The sequence below is a fragment of the Octopus sinensis genome, linkage group LG1, assembly GCF_006345805.1.
Source record: "Octopus sinensis linkage group LG1, ASM634580v1, whole genome shotgun sequence".
Classification (NCBI taxonomy): domain Eukaryota; kingdom Metazoa; phylum Mollusca; class Cephalopoda; order Octopoda; family Octopodidae; genus Octopus; species Octopus sinensis.
Window position 1 is genome coordinate 154,061,566 of NC_042997.1, and position 18,434 is coordinate 154,079,999.

The 18,434-nt window shown below is 37.1% G+C and overlaps 1 protein-coding gene across 2 annotated transcripts; it reads left to right on the forward strand.

The window, feature by feature from the left end:
- The first annotated feature begins 281 nt into the window (after window positions 1–281).
- On the forward strand, window positions 282–18,434 carry LOC115212098 (UBX domain-containing protein 6). Of its 2 annotated transcripts, XR_005000550.1 has the most exons (4): window positions 282–686; window positions 12,702–13,124; window positions 16,273–17,956; window positions 18,011–18,434. XR_005000550.1 is itself a non-coding variant. In XM_029780941.2 (3 exons), the coding sequence occupies exons 2-3, from the start codon at window positions 12,908–12,910 to the stop codon at window positions 17,370–17,372; spliced, it is 1,317 nt and encodes a 438-aa protein (XP_029636801.1). In that variant the 5' UTR covers window positions 282–686; window positions 12,702–12,907; the 3' UTR covers window positions 17,373–18,434. The 2 variants fall into 2 exon arrangements, 1 of the variants encoding a protein (XP_029636801.1); XM_029780941.2 differs by having other exon boundaries at window positions 16,273–18,434.

The window sequence follows — 18,434 nt, forward strand, 5'->3', positions numbered from 1 at the left end:
TTGATTTTTTTTTATAGTATTGAATACTATTAAGTGTTAAGTGCAGTGAAATTGTATCAGTGACCACATCATAGATGCGCAACAAGACTTTATAGCATAAGATGCACTGTTGTAAAATAAAGCAAAAGTACAGACAAACCGTATATATATATATTTTAAATAGATATCACGACTATACAAAAGTTAATTACTCCAATAAAGTTTAATATAATTTTATCGGAAAGATTACTTTACCAAGCTTCTTAAAGGGAGATAACTATAAAGTTCTGTTTAGTCCACCAATCGTATTTCCTTTATTATACTTCTTTGGATTCTGCGTATTTACTCCTCTTTGCACGTAATTTTCATTCAACGTTTCAGCAAAGGTCTCCCTGGTATGTCTGACTGGAATCAATTGAACACTTACTACCGTATTATATACGACTACCTAAAACCAGATCAAGTGATATCGTGTGCGGAAGGTGTATTGCAGTCTATTGTAGGGACAGCAAACTCAGACCAGGGCGACACTACCTTGGCAAGTAGTGACACAGCAAATGCTCCAGGTCGGCTGTGTTTTGTGAACAGTCCTGTACAAGTGAGGGTTTTACTTGGATTGCTTGCTTATTTCTTCATCACTATTGTCCTTATCCATTTGGCCTGGCTTCTGTACGGATTTGATATAAATGAATTATTCGTACGATCTGGTGAGTTACAGAAATTCAAAACACACCTGTATCATTACATTTACGTTTGTTTATTATTATTATTATTATTAATATTATTTTTTTCTTTATTAACATTTATATACTGCAGTGTCGGTAGTTGGTCGTACATCTACCTGTCTATCAACTACTTGACCACTAACATAATCCTACTACATTTACCGTACAGTGGAATTGTGTCAATGAAGTTGTAAATTCACAACCTTTGAAATTATCAACATTCATTCCTCTTCGCCATTACAATCGTGTTTACACACACAAACACATACATACTCTGTAATCGATATTATTTAGAAATATTCTAGTGTGGCGTGTAATTTATTATTTCGGTTTTGATAATGATTTTAACTACCCTTGCTCAAGGCCATATTTTATGGAAGTCCATATAATCGTCTTAGTGGGTAGACATCAACAATGGTATGGATTTTTACACTTACTTCTGAATGTATTGCTATTAAAAGAAATAGTGTTGACAATATAAATTATATATATATTTATATATACCTATATAAACTCGATAGTTAACGTGTGTCTGTGTGCGTGTATATATATATATATATATATATATATATATATATATATATATATATATATACACACACACAAATATATATATTTACACACACAGAAATCGTTTACAATTTCTTCTATTCAGCAAATATTGATAACCGCGTGTATTTAGTGAGTTTACTGTTTTAATTAATATCCTGATGACAACATGGATTACATTTAGTGACTTCTATAGTTTATTGTTTGTGTCTAGTATCTCACCTGATCAACTAATGTCATATGACTGGTACACAATGCCAATCAGGTTATTTATTTAAATGACTTCAGTGAATTTTTGGCTGCAATTTGCGTCTTGGACTTATTCCACGTGTTGACCGTTTAAGGAAACCTTATGACGATAAAAACCACGTAAACCAATAAACAGACCAATATGTAAGTGGTCTAAATACTAAATATATCGTTTGTAACTTTCCCTCCTTCTCTCTTTATACTCTTTCACACAGATAGTTACCCATTCACTGCTGTGTATAAATTAGGAAATTTTCATCTGCTATTACTCTGATCTCTATGCACACTTGAAAAATAATAGGCAGTTCGTGATCGCGATGACATGACCATTGGTCTGCTTCGTTAAGGGCCTGACCTGAGCTATATAAATAACAACACATTGTTGTTTTTTTTTTTATATTTAAAGCTGTAGCAGTTATTTCTCTACTCCAAACTATACAAACATATTATTATTATTATTATTATAGCAATAATATTTGCGCAGTTATTTTGTCGATTAAAGCATCATTATCACTATAATTTATTTTTAGTAGAATTAAGTATTTTCTCCATGTAATTCCAACGAGAGATGAGATTTTATGTCGTTGTTTGATCTGGCAGAAATAGCTGCTAATTTCCCCCCAAACCACAATTGTCTTGTCGAAAAAGCACACTCTATTGCAGGAAAGAATGTGTAGTCGTGGCTGGAAAGTCCTTTAATCATAGACCTGTCTGCTCCATAAGAGTTGATTGACTCACGGCTAAACAACAGTAACAAGGGCGCTTATTCGTTTCTAGGGTTCGATGAAAATGTAAATATTTACTTTATCATCCAGTAGTAGGTATTTTCCAAGTCAAAAAGGAAAGTGAAAATATATATTTTTTTTTTGTTGATAAATACACATGTTAAACGGATCTAATATCTTTAATACTTCAAATGTACTACCATAAATGTCATTGGTGACACTGACACCAATTTGATTGTATTTTGAATAAGATACTCTGCCCATATATCGCTGCAGTAGTTCTAGCTGACACTCAAATGCTATTATTTTAATGCTCGCCATGCAGTACACCTAATGGCTTCAGATTTTGGCACAAGGTCAGCAAGTTAAGGAAATGAGGTTGGTCCAAAACATTGACCTCAGTATTGATACATTATTTTATTGAAGGGATGAAAAATGTTCTCTATGTAATGCATCTAGTAATAAATGAGATTGACTACATGTACAAAAAATATATATATATATAGTTTTTCTTGACCTGAGTTGTATACAATGTTCGAGTCAACAATTTTGCAGTTAAGTAATTTTATTTCCTGTATTGTGCTGTTAACCAGTCTAACTCTTTTGGGTAAATCACAACATGTATGATAGATCCAAATTAAATGAGAAGAACGGCGAACTGGTATCTCGCCAACTCTCAGTTTGTTATTTTTACTTTTTAGAAAATACTTTCTCGTTCAATTTGCCAGGAAAACACACTTTCGAAAAAGTAAATACTTTCACTTTCGCGAGGCTCTGAAAACAATTACCGGCACATCAACGACAAAAGTAGATTCCTGTTCCATTGCCTTGCAATTCATGATTTGTTTTCTTCATTTCATTAACTCGAATAAGACCCAGTTCATAAACCCCTCAACAAATTATAACGATGTAAATGTATTGTGAAAGATATCCACTCTAAAGAAAGGCTGAAATCTTAAAACTTTTGCTTCTGATTAAACACGGGACCTATGCATAGGCTTGTTTGTGTGGTTAAGAACTTCACTTTGCAACTTTGTGGCTTTCAATTCGATCCCAAAGAACGTACTAGGTGGTACTGAAAAGTTCCTGGCTTTAAGGGTATTGCAAAGGCCTGGTCGGAGCCCCAACCTTCTGAGTTCTTTTACAGGGCTTAGAAAAACTGAAGAACTGCTGCAATAAGTGTGTGAATCTGAGAGGGGAATATGTTAAATAAAATCATAATTAATTGATCCTCCTGTATTTTCTTTTACCCAAAGCCAGGAACTTTTCAGTACCTCATTGTAGTTGCATTGTAGTTGCATTGGCACCAAGGTTTTCTATAGCTTCGAGTTGACCAAAGCTTTGTGAGTTTGAAACAGTAGAAACCCATCAGAGAGATTCTGATTGTTCTTAAATTTTAGACTTAATCCATCTACCCATTTAGCACCACCACTGGGTTCCTTGGTGTCTTTAGCAAAAACGACTCTTGTAAACACTAGGTCCAGATCTCCAGTTTGAAGATAATTTCTTTTCACTGGTCTTAGAGGTCTTGCCTTTCTTGTGATTAAATCCATTTAAGTAAATATTACCTTGTAACTAATGAAACCTCAAGTTGAACATCTAGAAACTTCTGCTAAAAAGACAAAAATAGCATGAACAGTAGATGAACTTGATTTTTTTTTTAGCCTCAATTCAATTGGGCCTGTGATCAAAGGTGTTCCATCATTGACCAAATTGTATTTTCCCCACCTTCTTGTACTCAAGACTACATTATCCAATGTTTGCAGATGTTATTGTTGTAACTTGAGGAAGATTTGGTTACTATTTTTATTAGTCTGAATGATCATGTAGAGGTTTCTTCATTGGCTCACTAGCTATGGAGTATATCATCTGAATAAATTCAAACACAATTTAATGCTCTACTTATACTGTTGTTTAGCCCTAGGTCAGCTAGTATTCTCATTGTGATTATACCATTCTCATTGTAGTTGACTACATTGTTCAACCTGTCCTATTTTAAGCTGCCAAGATATTATTCGAGGGAAACTTATATGCTATTACTTGCAGGTCAAGCAATGATATAAAGACTCCTCCATTTATCTTCCTGTGCCTTATGTTCGCTTGCAATTTATTTTATGAAGAATGTTGAATATGTAATAAAATCCCCGCCTAAGTATATGCAAGAAAAATGTAGTGGGTTGGGAAGTGGGGTCTGGTTCAAATGCTTACAGCAGGGAAATTTGTTAAAGGCTCTTGAGTTCTAAGTAATTGATGTTAACTTGAGTGGTGAGCAAGTTCCACCATGCATGCTAAACTGGGCAGTGAGCTAGGCCGATCATCCATGTTAAAAGTAGAGGCACTTGAAGATATGAAGAGATGGGCCAGTACCAGCAATATGGTGTAATCACTACTGAAGATAGTGTATCAAGTACACCCTCAGTCTTGATATTTTGAACAAGCCGAGAACTGAAAGCCTCATTTAACCTTGTACAGAGAGTAGCAGTTTACATTTACAAGGTGGTATAAAAAAGTTCCCGGACTAGTTACGTTTAATAAAAAAATAACTTATTTACTCTTTACTCTCTGTACCCTTTTACTTGTTTCAGTCATTTGACTGTGGCCATGCTGGAGCACCACCTTTAGTCAAGCAAATCGACCCCAGGACTTATTCTTTGTAAGCCTAGTACTTATTCTATTGGTCTCTTTTGCTGAACTGCTAAGTGACGGGGACATAAACACACCAGCATCAGTTGTCAAGCAATGCTAGGGGGACAAACACAGACACACAAACATACACACACACACACACACATATATATATATATATATATATATACGACGGGCTTCTTTCAGTTTCCATCTACCAAATCCACTCACAAGGCTTTGGTCAGCCCGAGGCTATAGTAGAAGACACTTGCCCAAGATGCCATGCAGTGGGATTGAACCCAGAACCATGTGGTTGGTAAGCAAGCTACTTACCACACAGCCACTCCTGCACCTAAATTTTAACATCATCTCTCTTGAAATAGTCACCTTGCGCAGCAATACACTGGTCCCAGCATTCTTGTCACTTTTGGAATCTGCCCTGGAAGTCATTTTCCATAAGCAAGTCAAGGACCTTCTGTGATTCACTCTTGATCTTGACAACAGTGTTAAAACAGTGATCTTTGAGCTGCATTTTCATCCTGGGAAAGAGATGGAAATCTGCAGGCACTAAGTCTGAATAGGACTGAGGCAAAAGCGATACCATGTTGTCTTTGATAAGAAACTCACAAGTGAAGGGAGCTTAGTGACAGGGTGCATTGTTGTAAAAAATCCAATTCTTCACACTCTGCAGATGTTCTTACTTTCACTGGATGTCCTCCCTCAAACACTTCAAAATATCATTGTCCTCTAACAATCCTCATGCACAAACTGATGAATTTTCTCCTCATTTCTGGGGGTCACACTTATAGTAGGTCTTCCAGATTGCTCATCATTTTCCAGGGACATTCTTGCACTTTTGAAGCACCCATGCCACTTGAAACATTGCGTAATACCCATTGCCTTGTTGCTGTAAGCTTGCTGAAGCATGCTCCATGTCTCTGTTGCAGACTTCCCAAATTTAATGAAAAAAATTTCACATTGGCTCTTTTGTTCCAACTTTTTGTCTATGACAAAAATTGTAGACTATAACATACGTGATCACAAAAACACAAATTTCACGACTTGCAAAGTAAACACAGTGATGTCACTCAACACTACCTCATAAAGGTCATTGCTAGCTCTCACTGTGCATGCAACCATGTGCTGCCATCTGTTGGCATGCTACAGAAGTAGTCTGGGAACTTTTTGATACTATCTCATATGTATAAAATAGCAGCTTACATTTACACATGGAATAGCAGTCAGCTTACATATAGGGTGGCAATCAGCTGCATCCAGACGTGTTTTGTGTAGCCCTGGTGTATGGGCAGGAGAAGGGATAGAAATACAATTTGAATTCAAATTCACCCATTTGAAATTTCAAATAGCTGGAATTTTTCAAGTGCACAATACCCTGACTTTTGTACATTTGATACTGTCTGCATAAATGTCTCTTCTCAGTCATTAAAAAATGTAAAACAATAAAATACGCCAACTGTTCTGCTATCACAAAGTATAGAATAACAGTTTACATTTACATATAGAATAACAGTCAGTTTACAGATAGGGTAGCAGTCAACTGCAACCAGACATGTTTTCTGTAGCTCTGGTGTATTGGCAGGAGAAGGAATAGAAATACAATTTTGAATTCAAATTCACCCATTTGAAACTGCAACTCTTATTATTTTACATGTTTCAGTCATTACACTGCAGCCATGCTGGAATTCTTCAAGAGCTCAGTACCATGACTTTTGAACATTTGATACTGACTGTGTAAATGTCTCTTCTCTTTCATTAAAAAAAGTAAAACAACAGAATACACAGCTCCAACCTTTTTGATACCACCAAGTATCATAAAACACATGAGATACAGTCAACATATTGATTATACATATTTACCTGTGATTAAGTAAATAGTCAATATATTTGGCTTTAGGTTGAGCAGTCCAGTTTTTGAGTGCTTTGTCCTTCACTTGGTGATAACTACTAGCTGCTACTTTGCTCTTTTTTCACATCTGACTAAGAAAATTCATGTAAATTGCCCTAGGAAACTGAGGATTTTATCTAAGTTTGTAAAAAAAAAAATCAGAATTTTGCTGACTTTACATATGATAATAATACCGACAATAAGATCTAGTTTTATGAAAATTTTAGTTAAAATGTGAAGATGTGATGGCATGTATGTATTTTTTATTTTAAATAAAGTGCCTGTGGCACATAAAAAGCACCCACTACACTTTTGAAGTGGTTGGCATTAGGAAGGGCATCTTGCCACATCAGATTGGAGCCTGGAGCAGCCTCCTGGTTTGCCAGTCCTCAATCAAACTGTCCAACCCATGCCAGCATGGACGGACGATAATGATGAAAGGTAATTTCTTGCCTACATACAGGGTACAAGCCATATTGTTAGCATATACAAGAGGAAAGTCTACCTAAATCTGTATTGGAGAATGGTAGATTTCTTTGTTCCTGTTTCACTTCCTTTAAGAAATGTTGAAAAGAAGGACTCTAAGATTTTTCAGTTCTATTTTACTATTATTGACATTTGCTGTTTTGTTAAATTATGCTACCCAAATCCCAAAAGAATATTTTTCTCCCTTGTGTTCTGACCACCCTAACTCTAGCACCCTCCCCCCTCTCTCTCTCAGCCTCACTTTGTCTGTCTGTCTCTCTTTCGATTACCACTTGCTTTGCCAAGACTTCCTCCACCCCCACCCTATATAAACTAGCGCATGCACTTGGATTCCCCTACTCGATTTTTAATACCTCCGCCGAAAGAATACGTATCCAGAAGATGCTCTTGTCTAAAGTTGCTAGTTTGCGGTACACCCGTCCACCTCATCCACCTGTACCGGAAGTTCCTATCCTCTGTCATGCTTTGGTTGTCTCCCATGAACACTTCTAAAGGCTTTACACCATCCCCACCCCTACATAGGGTTCATCTCCTATGTAAGGTAGTAATCATATTGTGCATAAATGTGATGGTGTAGTGTATGCAGGTTAAATTGAAGGTTTATGAATTCTGCCAAATGCGAGCTTTCTTTTCAGTACATGACGCTGCTGTCTCCCGTCCCAGGGTCTCATGGGCCTACACCTCCCACACCCTCAGGGTTGGCACTCTCAATGTCGGCACACTGAAAGGTAGGTCTGGTGAGATTGTTGAGATGCTTGAACGGAGGCAATGACTAGTGACTGAGACCATTGGAAATATGCTGTGCTTGAGAAGACCCGGCAAGCCAAGTGATACCATAACCCGTGGCCTATGCCAGGGGTGTAACCAGCCCATTTATGCATACCTTTCCTTCATTGAACACTAAACTCTGCTTGCGAAGACCTGTTGAGGCAAATGAAATCGAAATCAAATTCGATGACAGCACAGCATGTCTGGCATCCATGCTAGTGGAGCGCTAAGAGCACCATCTGAGTGTGATTGTTGCCAGAGTCACTGACTAGCTTCCGTGCCGGTGACACATAAAAAGCATCATTGGAGTGTGATCGTTACCAGCATTGCCTTACTGGCACATGAAAAAATATTTGAGTGAGGTTGTTGTCAGTGCCTGTGGACTGGCTCCTGTGCAGGTGGCACGTAAAAAATACCATTTGAGTGTGGCTGTTGCCAGTACTGCCTGACTAGCCCTCGTGCTGGTGGCACATAAAAGCACCCACTACACTCTTGGGAGTTAACAGTGAAATTTTAAATCCTGCAACCATGATATCATCAATGACATCATTCCTATGATTTTAAACCCTTTTTGTCATATTTCTGGTGAAATACATTACTTTTGCTTCTGTTAATTTTGAAAATAATGAAAAAAATTTAGTAAGACAACTTTATCGTTATTAAACTTCTGTTTGGAACAGAAAATAGCATCAAATTTTGTTGGAAAGTTTTTAATTCAGTCCACTTTATCCCTTCAGCATTTAAACAGACCACATCAGGCCCATATAGTCTACCTGTTATATGTTCAAACTGGCCAGATCTGGCCTCTCACACCTATCCTACAATGTCATTCTATAAAAAATAAAGATAATAAATAAAGGCGCAGGAGTGGCTGTGTGGTAAGTAGCTTGTTTACCAACCACATGGTTCCGGGTTCAGTCCCACTGCGTGACACCTTGGGCAAGTGTCTTCTGCTATAGCCTCGGGCCGACCAAAGCCATGTGAGTGGATTTGGTAGACGGAAACTGAAAGAAGCCCGTCGTATATATGTATATATATATATGTGTGTGTGCGTATATGTTTGTGTGTCTGTGTTTGTCCCCCTAGCATTGCTTGACAACTAATGCTGGTGTGTTTATGTCCCCGTCACTTAGCGGTTCGGCAAAAGAGACCGATAGAATAAGTACTGAGCTTACAAAGAATAAGTCCCGGGGTCGATTTGCTCGATTAAAGGCGGTGCTCCAGCATGGCCGCAGTCAAATGACTGAAACAAGTAAAAGAGTAAAGAGAGTAAGAGTATCACATCTTCAATATCTCAAAAGCTAAGAGATAATACATAATTAATTCAAAACGATATGAATAAATAAATAAGCATGACATATGACAGAATAATCTGAATAATAAAGGGTAAAAATTGAAAGCCTGGAGTGGTCTCTGGTGAGTTGGTACTGGATGAACCACTCATTATAAAATGTCAATGGAACTCATTTATCCAGAAGATGAGTTCCCTATGTAAATCATTGTTTTACATTCATGCTCCATGCTGGCATAGATTTAACCCTTTAGCATTTAAACTGGCCATATCTGGCCTAAATATTCAACCTGTTTTATGTTCTAACTGGCTAGATCCAACCTCTCATATCTGTCCTACAATGTTAGTCTAAAAATAAACAATCACATAATCAAAATCTCAAAACTTCAAGATAATGCAGGATAAATTCAAAACAGAATAATGTGAATGCCAAGTCAGCTGTTTGGAGTTACTGGTTTCCAAGACAGATTGGAGGAAACCATGTTTTATTCATATGTTTTCATTTGGTGAGGTTTCTACTGCTGTATGCTTTCCTTAATACCAACCACTTTACTAAGTGTAGTGGGTGCTTGTTATTGTGGCACCAGCACAAGAGAAGTTGCTTTGTCTACTCTAAGCTTTGTCCATGTATTCAAGGCATACTTGGGCAAAGTTAGTATGAGTGAAATTAAAGAGAGACTGTTGAGTTTTATATTGAGCTTTGGTGTTGGAGAAGACTTTTACGGATTCCATGGACAGTGAGGCTCAACAATGGAGAAGTTCTTCAGCAGATAAGGCCAAAAATGTCACTAGAAGCTAGGATCACCAAGCATAGATTGGCATATTTCGGTCATATTATGCGGAGAAAATCCCAGGAGAAGGACATCATGCTCGGAATGGTCAGTGGCAAGAGAGGAAGAGGCTGACCAAGAACCCGCTGGCTTGACACCATCAAGAGAGATACCGGAATGGACATAGTCAATCTGAATGAAGCGGCCCAGGATAGAACTGACTGGAGGACACTGATTCAACAAGTGACCGACAGTCGACTTCGACTGAGCGGTTAGAAGAAGTGTCAGAAAAACTGGTTGCAGCTTAGAAGATGTAATGCTCTGCAGTCTCTCTCTAATTTCACTCATGTCAACTTCCCCTTGAGAAATACATTATGACCAGTGATATCTAACAATATCTGATTGTCTGGTTTATACTGTGCATGCACGCACACACAAAAAGCACTGTAAGCATGACCCTTCTGGAGTTTTTCTGAGAGTGAATGAACTGAAAGAAAGCTGTGACTCATGGGGGTATGAGGCATATTAACACAGCCCTTATGTTCCTGCCTATTTGGCATTGTTGATTCAATGATGACTTTTCTGACATTAGACATTTCAATGTTTCTCTTGTTTACTCTCTCTCTGTTTATGTGTGTGAATGTATTTATGTATATGAGGAGAGAGGAAAGTGTTTATGTCAACATAAACGCTTTATGTGGCACGTCACATAAAGAGTTCTCATGCGGTGCCATGTAAGAAAGCACTCATGCTGGCACTGTGTAAAAATGTACCCGTGCCAGTGCCACATGAATCTCACCCATGCTGGCACCATTTAAAAAAGCGTCCAGTACACTGTGTAAAGTGGTTGGAATTAGGAAGGGTCTCCAGCCATAGAAACCGTGCTAAAACAGATGGAACCTGGTGTGCAGCCCGCTGGCTCGCCAGATCGTCAGACCATGTGACCCATACCAGCATGGAAAATGAATATTAAGTAATGATGATGTGTTCAATTAATAGCTTGTAATGTCTCATTCTTTCACCCTCTCTTGCTCTCTCTGTGTATATTTCTGCACCTACTTGTATATTTGCATGTTTGCCTCTAGTGCAAAATGTTCTTTTGCTAAAACTGGTTCAGTGTCCTGTCAGCAATGCCAAATTGTCAGTGTCCAAACAGTTGCATCCAGTCATTTCATTCTAGATATATAGGGAATCCCAGTAGTTAGCAGTGTATCAAGATATACAGTTATCCTCAGACTGGGGGCCTAGTCTAAAGGCTAGCAACAGAATAGACTCTGCTAAAGGTAAACAAGGGGCAAGTATGTTTTAGAATGTGGATGAAGTTTGGAAAAAGAGAAAACAGTGAATAACTATGCACAAGGGAAGTTCAGCTTGGGTGAAACATGTTGTTGTTGACTTGTCATGTAAAAAGTTATGTGACTGATACTATAAGGTTCAGATACTTATTGGAAATGAGATGATTGAATGCTGTTGTTTGGATGGTGAACATTTGGCAAGGCTGACTGGACATTCAACCTGTTGTGGCAAGAGTACATTTTGGCATTAGCGGACAAACATACATGCATGCATGCAGAAATACACACATAGACATATGTGCCAGTGTCACGTAAAAAGCATCAATGCTGGTGCCACATAAAAGCACCTGTGCTGGTGCTGTGTACCCAGTACACTAAATGATGATGATGACATAAAAAGAGTGAGAGAGAGACATTACAATTTAATAATTGAATATTATTGTAATAAACACTTTTCCTCTCCTCACACACAATAAGAAATAAGCTCACACACCTAAACAGAGAGAGAGAGAGAGAAAAGAGATGAGGGAAAAAATGAAAGAAACATTAAAATGGTGTCAAATAAGCCAGTGTTATCTCAGCTACATCAAATAGGAGGCACCAAAGTGGCTGTTCACATATGTCTCCTACCCAAGTATTATACATCTCATTAGTCATGTAATAGAAATGTAGTTATCTTCTATAATGGCATCATGGAAACAAAATCAGTTTCCCACCTCTTTTACTACTATAACTGTTTTACTCTTCTGAACTAGTTAACACTATAATCTCTCCCTCGAGTCCACTGGACTACTATGTTTCTCTCCTGGCCATGCTTTCCCTGCAATGACCTGCAGATGTTGAAGCTGAAACAGCAACAGCATATATCTCACCAGTCTAGAAGTGTAGCCTGCAAAAATCATGTATAACTGACTCTGCACCTCTGATTAAATTAATAAAAAATAGCGATATTTTTTTATCTTTATTTGTTATATTTCTGTACACTCTGTAAAGTGGTTGGTGTTTGAAAGAGCATCCAGCTGTAGAAACCATGTCAGCTTGGCACAGTTCTTTGGCTTACCAACCCATGCTAACATGGAAAATGTTAACTGATGATGTTTTTATTTTATTTGTTTTTGCATTTGATATTAGTATATTCCATGGCTAAAGGACAGGTCAACATCATTATCTTAGACAGTTTTGTATGATGTTAAAGGTATTCTATAAAATCAGCTGAATATTTGAAACACTTTTGTTTAAAATATTGTTATGTTATCTTTGATATTATCTCTCTGTATTCATTTTATAAAAAGAATATTGAAAACTGTAACTTTTGATATTCTAATTTTTACAGGAATCCAACAGCCACAAGCTCAGCGACCTCGTCACAAGGCCAGTTATAGTGAAAAGATATCTCGGTCTGCACAAGCTTCAAATATTCCAATAAATAAGTCAAATTTCATGGATTAAAAGTTGATAATTAGGAAAAAAAAAAAGAGTAGTCTAAATTATTAATTTATCTTTTAATTGAAATATTTCAACTTAAAAAACCAAATCACGATGCCAAATAATTTTTTTGATAAAATTAAACTAGATCGCTTCTTTAGGAAAGCTGGCCCTGGTCATAAATTAGCACAAGAAAAAGAAAGTCATGCCAGTTCATCTTTGCATTCCAATTTATCCGGTGGCCCTTCATCATTACCCACAGCCTCTAAAACAGAATCAGAACAGAGAGCTGCAGCTGCTGCCATTGCACGGTTCAATCAATCAAAATCAGGTATATATATAAATTCTTTTATCTTTTCTTTTACTTGTTTCAGTCATTGGACTGGGGTCATGCTGGGGCACTGCCTTGAAGGGTTCTAGTTGAAGAAATTGACCTCAGTACTTATTTTTTAAAAGTCTGTTACTTATTGTATCAGTCTCTTTGCCACACGTGTGTGTGTGTGTGTATGTGTACATATATAATTAATCAGACTCCGAAACAATTTGTAGAATTTATATTGGATTTGTACCAAGTTGGATTTAAATTAAAGATCGTCTACACCTATATCTATTTTCTTTTTTTTAAACTTTATCTGTTGATTTTGCAAATATTGAATATATATTTTATATATATTCTTTGCTTAGATTGTACCAATGGACTTGGATGTTTGACATCCCTTTGAAGGATTTCGTTCCTCACCTCTTTTATATATATATGTGTTTGTGTGTGTGTATGTATATGTGTGTATATATATGTGTGTGTGTGTGTGTGTATTCGCCTGGCCCCCGTACCGGTGGCACGTAAAAAGCACCCACTACACTCACGGAGTGGTTGGCGTTAGGAAGGGCATCCAGCCGTAGAAACATTGCCAGATCAGACTGGGCGTGGTGCAGCTTCTGGCTTCCCAGACCCCAGTTGAACCATCCAACCCATGCTAGCATGGAAAGCGGACGCTAAACGATGATGATGATGATGATAGATAGACGTATATGTGTGTATGTATGTATGTATGTATGTATATGTGTGTATATAGTTGAAATTTACAGAATAACAAAAGACAAAGACAAGTGTATAAACAACAAGTAGGTGTATTAGTTTGACACTTGGGAAGTGGGAAGGTGAGAAAGTCTTTTTATGTTTCGAGTCTATGCTCTTCAACAGAAAGGAAACGAGGAAAAATCAAAGTTCAAAAAAATTTCAAATAGGTTCAAACGTGATGGTGTATTGCAGCGATTTTTCATTGTGTGTGTGTGTGTGTGTGTGTGTATATATATATATATATATATGAGCAAAACACCCCCTGTCCAATGGACAGTGCTGAGTTGTCAAACATTTAAACCAAGTTTTCTCAAAACAATTTGTCCGACTGTCCCATAGGCCTCCCTTTGAGAAACACTGATTTAACCTAAATTTAAGACACCAAACAGGCCGGCTTTTTTTGCGCAAACTGCACTTGCATTTTTCTCGCGTATGCATAGTATTGATCACAACAGCTGATGTACTTGCACCTACAAGTGCATGTTCCCACGGCTTTATTGATCGCATTCTCACCTGGAATCGATTTTTGTAATTTTTTCAAGACTTATACACGCCCTGATACCGTCAGTATCTATATATCAAATTTGAGCGCAATCGGATGGAGGATGCCCGAGATCCTAGAAGACACACACACACACAGACACAGAATGGATTTTATATAATAGATATATATATATACACACACACACATGATGGGCTTCCACACAGTTTCTGCTTACTAAATTCACTCACAAGTTATGGTTCAGCCTGTGGTTATTGTAGAAGACACTGCTCAAAGTGCTGTACATTGGGACCAAACCCCCAACCATGTGACTGCTAAGCAAGCTTCTTAACCCCACACCCATATCTGTATCTAGCACCCAGTACACTCTGTAAAGTGGTTGGCATCAGGAAGGGCATCTTTTATGCCATCAAATGCAGCAATCTCCAAACTCATGTCTGAGTTCTTGAACGTTAACAATAACAAAGCAACATTTAGTATTGAAATAAGGATTAAAGACTATGCAGATGAAGGGAGATTATTTTTAGTTGTTTATATCACATTGACCAAATATTCTTTTCTACACTAGGCACAAGGCCCGAAAATTTTGGGGAGGGAGCCAGCTGATTAATTAGATCAACCCCAGAACGCAACTGGAGCGTAATTTATCGACCCTGAAAGGATGAAAGGCAAAGTCGACCTCTGTGGAATTTGAACTCAGAACGTAAAGACAGATGAAATACCTATTTCTTTACTACCCACAAGGGGCCAAATACAGAGGGGACAAACAAGGACAGACAAACGGATTAAGTCGATTACATCGACCCTAGTGCGTAACTGGTACTTAATTTATCGACCCCGAAAGGATGAAAGGCAAAGTCGACCTCGGCTGAATTTGAACTCAGAACGTAATGGCAGACGAAATACCGCTAAGCATTTTGCCCGGCATGCTGTTTCTGCCAGCTCACTGCCTTCACTGACCAAATATTGCCTCTGTAATATAACTATAAGTGTCTCCTCCACCCAATTTTACATCCGTTTTTCATGCTAGGCTGAAATGAATACATATTATTAAGGCATTTTTTTTACAAACTTCTTAATCACATAGTTATTCCTGTTGTTTCTCCTTAGGTTTCTACATAAATATTTTCTTTTGATATATTTTTTAGGCATTGAAGACCTTTACTATATTTTAACTATTTTCTCTCACATTTCCTAGAATTGATGTTTCTCACTTACCTTTCCACATTACTTTCTATTGTGGTTATTAGTTTCTATCAGTGTACAATTTTGCTGATTCAGAACTCATTATTGCTTCTCATCCCATGTCTATTTAAGATTTATCCATATTATATCTCTTTTACTTGTTTCAGTCATGTGACTGTGGCCATGCTGGAGCACTGCCTTTAGTCGAGCAAATCGACCCCAGGACTTATTCTTTGTAAGCCTAGTACTTATTCTATTGGTCTCTTTTGCTGAACCGCTAAGTTACAGGGACGTAAACACACCAGCATCGGTTGTCAAGCGACGTGTGTGTGTGTGTGTGTGTGGGGGGGGAGCAAACACACACACACACATATATACGACGGGCTTCTTTCAGTTTCTGTCTGCCAAATCCACTCACAAGGCTTTGGTCGGCCCGAGGCTATAGTAGAAGACACTTGCCCAAAGTGCCATGCAGTGGGACTGAACCCGGAACTATGTAGTTCGTAAGCAAGCTACTTACCACACAGCCACTCCTACACCTATATATGATGGTATGAAATTTCTAATTGAAAGAGATCAGTATAAAAGCCTTTTTAGCTTTATTTATTTTTTTTAATGCATTAGTTACAATTACTTTAAGAAATCTAAATGTTCAAAAGTTAAAGTAAATTTTAATAATCAAATTTTTCATTAAACTTTGTTATATTTTCACAGGGGAATGCCGGCCTGTTATGAAAACTAGAGTGCGTAGTGGAACTAAAACTAGCACCACAGACCACCAACAATCTCCAGATACTTCTGCCAAAGCAGGGGAGTCTGAAAAGAGTAACACCGAAAGTTGCCCCTTTCTCTTATTTACATGTCCTGATATTGGACCTGCAGTGCTTCCTAAACAAGAAATTAATGAATATATCCGAGAGTTTCTATATAACTCCCTTGAAGCACAGCCTGAAATGGCCTCGACCTTGATGATTCAGACTCTGAATAAAAATAAAGAAGCCGTAAAAGTTTGTGTTGACATCTTAACAAAATATATAGACAACCTTATTAACAACCCCGGTGAGGAAAAATTCAGGAAATTCCGACTTAATAACCGAGCGTTTCAGGAGAAGGTCAACCCTATGGAAGGGAGTGAAGAATTTCTACTTACTTGTGGTTTTGAGAGGAAAAGTCTAAAGCTTGATGATCAACCTGAAGAAATGTATTTTATCATTCCAGAAGAAAAAGCTCAAAACGTTGACTATCTGAAACATATGAAAGACTGTCTTCTATCAGCTGAACCAATTCGACCTCAGCTTGATCGAGCCTTGCGAGTATATACCCCTCAACATATGCCAAATTTTGTAATACCTGATGACTTCTACAATCTCACTCCAGCTGAACTCAAGAGAGAACAACAGTTACGTAGTGAAAACACAGAAAGGATTGAAATTCTTCGAACGAAAGCCATGCGAGAACGTGACGAGAAACGAGAACTTCGTCGTTATCGTTACACTATGATACGTATTCGTTTTCCTGATAGTGTTGTCTTGCAAGGAACCTTTTGGGCTCAAGAAAAATTAAGTGATCTGAGGAAATTTGTACAAGACAATTTAAGACTTGATTGGATACCATTTAATTTAGTGAATCCAACAGGACATAGACTTGAAGAAGACTTGACACTAATTGAACTTGGCCTTGCACCAACTGCTGTGGTTAATTTCATTGTTGATGAAGACATAATTAATGATCTGGCCCTTCAGCCAGGAACTGCTAATAAAGCTGGATCATTTTTGAAGTCTGATATTCAATGCTTACTTCAGGAATTTCCCTAAATTGCCTTAATATTATTTTTGAACATTAATTTAAAACAAAAATTGAAAATTAAAAAACAAAAAAAAAAGCAGAAGCAAAAACAAAACAACAAACATACTAAAACACAAAATATTTCAAGGCTCACTTATCAAGGATACTATATGTTGAATATTTTGAACTGATTTAAATGACTGATATATCACTGGTTAAATTTTTATTATCAGAACACTTTTCCTGCTTACTAACACTTGACAAGATCGTTTTTTAGAGTAACTCTACAAGAAAAAATATTCTATTTTCTATTTTTCACCAAACCATGTAAATTCATTATTAAGTTCATGTAGTGTGCATTTCCCAATTGAGTTATTTGAAATTGAAGAAATTTATCATAGAATATTAATCAGCGATTATTATAATTGCAGCCATGTAAGGTATTTGTGAAAACTAGCCGTAGATAGGAATTATATAACATTATTATAGACTAATGCTTTTAATGCGCACCAACTTGAGAGCCCCACTGATACAAGCTTTCCATTTTGAAGTGTCCAAGTCTAAATAAAAACTTTCCATTGTAACTTCTTGTAAGGACCTTTGCGCTGGCTCAGTCATGTACATTGCATGCTAGATGAAACGATCCTGAAAGACCTCCTGCATGGAGAATTGTTTTAAGCCACTGTTAATTATTTTATTAAATTTATCATTATTTTCTAAATTAATTGAAACAGCAGCAGTGTATTTCATTAGAAATATAACTACAAATGGGTTAAACCCAAATCACACTAACATTCATTGCTGCAGTTGTAAAAAGCAGTTTCGCTCAAATAGTAGATTTTGACAATCTAATGGCTTGTATTAGTCAGTCTGTCAGTAATAACTTGATATCATTATAAACTATATGCAATAAAGATAATCAGGAAATGGTGAGAATGGAAGAGACTTCAGTTTAGTAACCGTTTTAAATACCATTTTATGAAGAATGAACTTTTAATTTTAGATTTGTATTATTTTAGGGAAGTGCAATGGATGTTTATCTGTAAAGGAGAAGAAGAATAAAAAAAATAAATTTTTGAAGCATTTTAAAA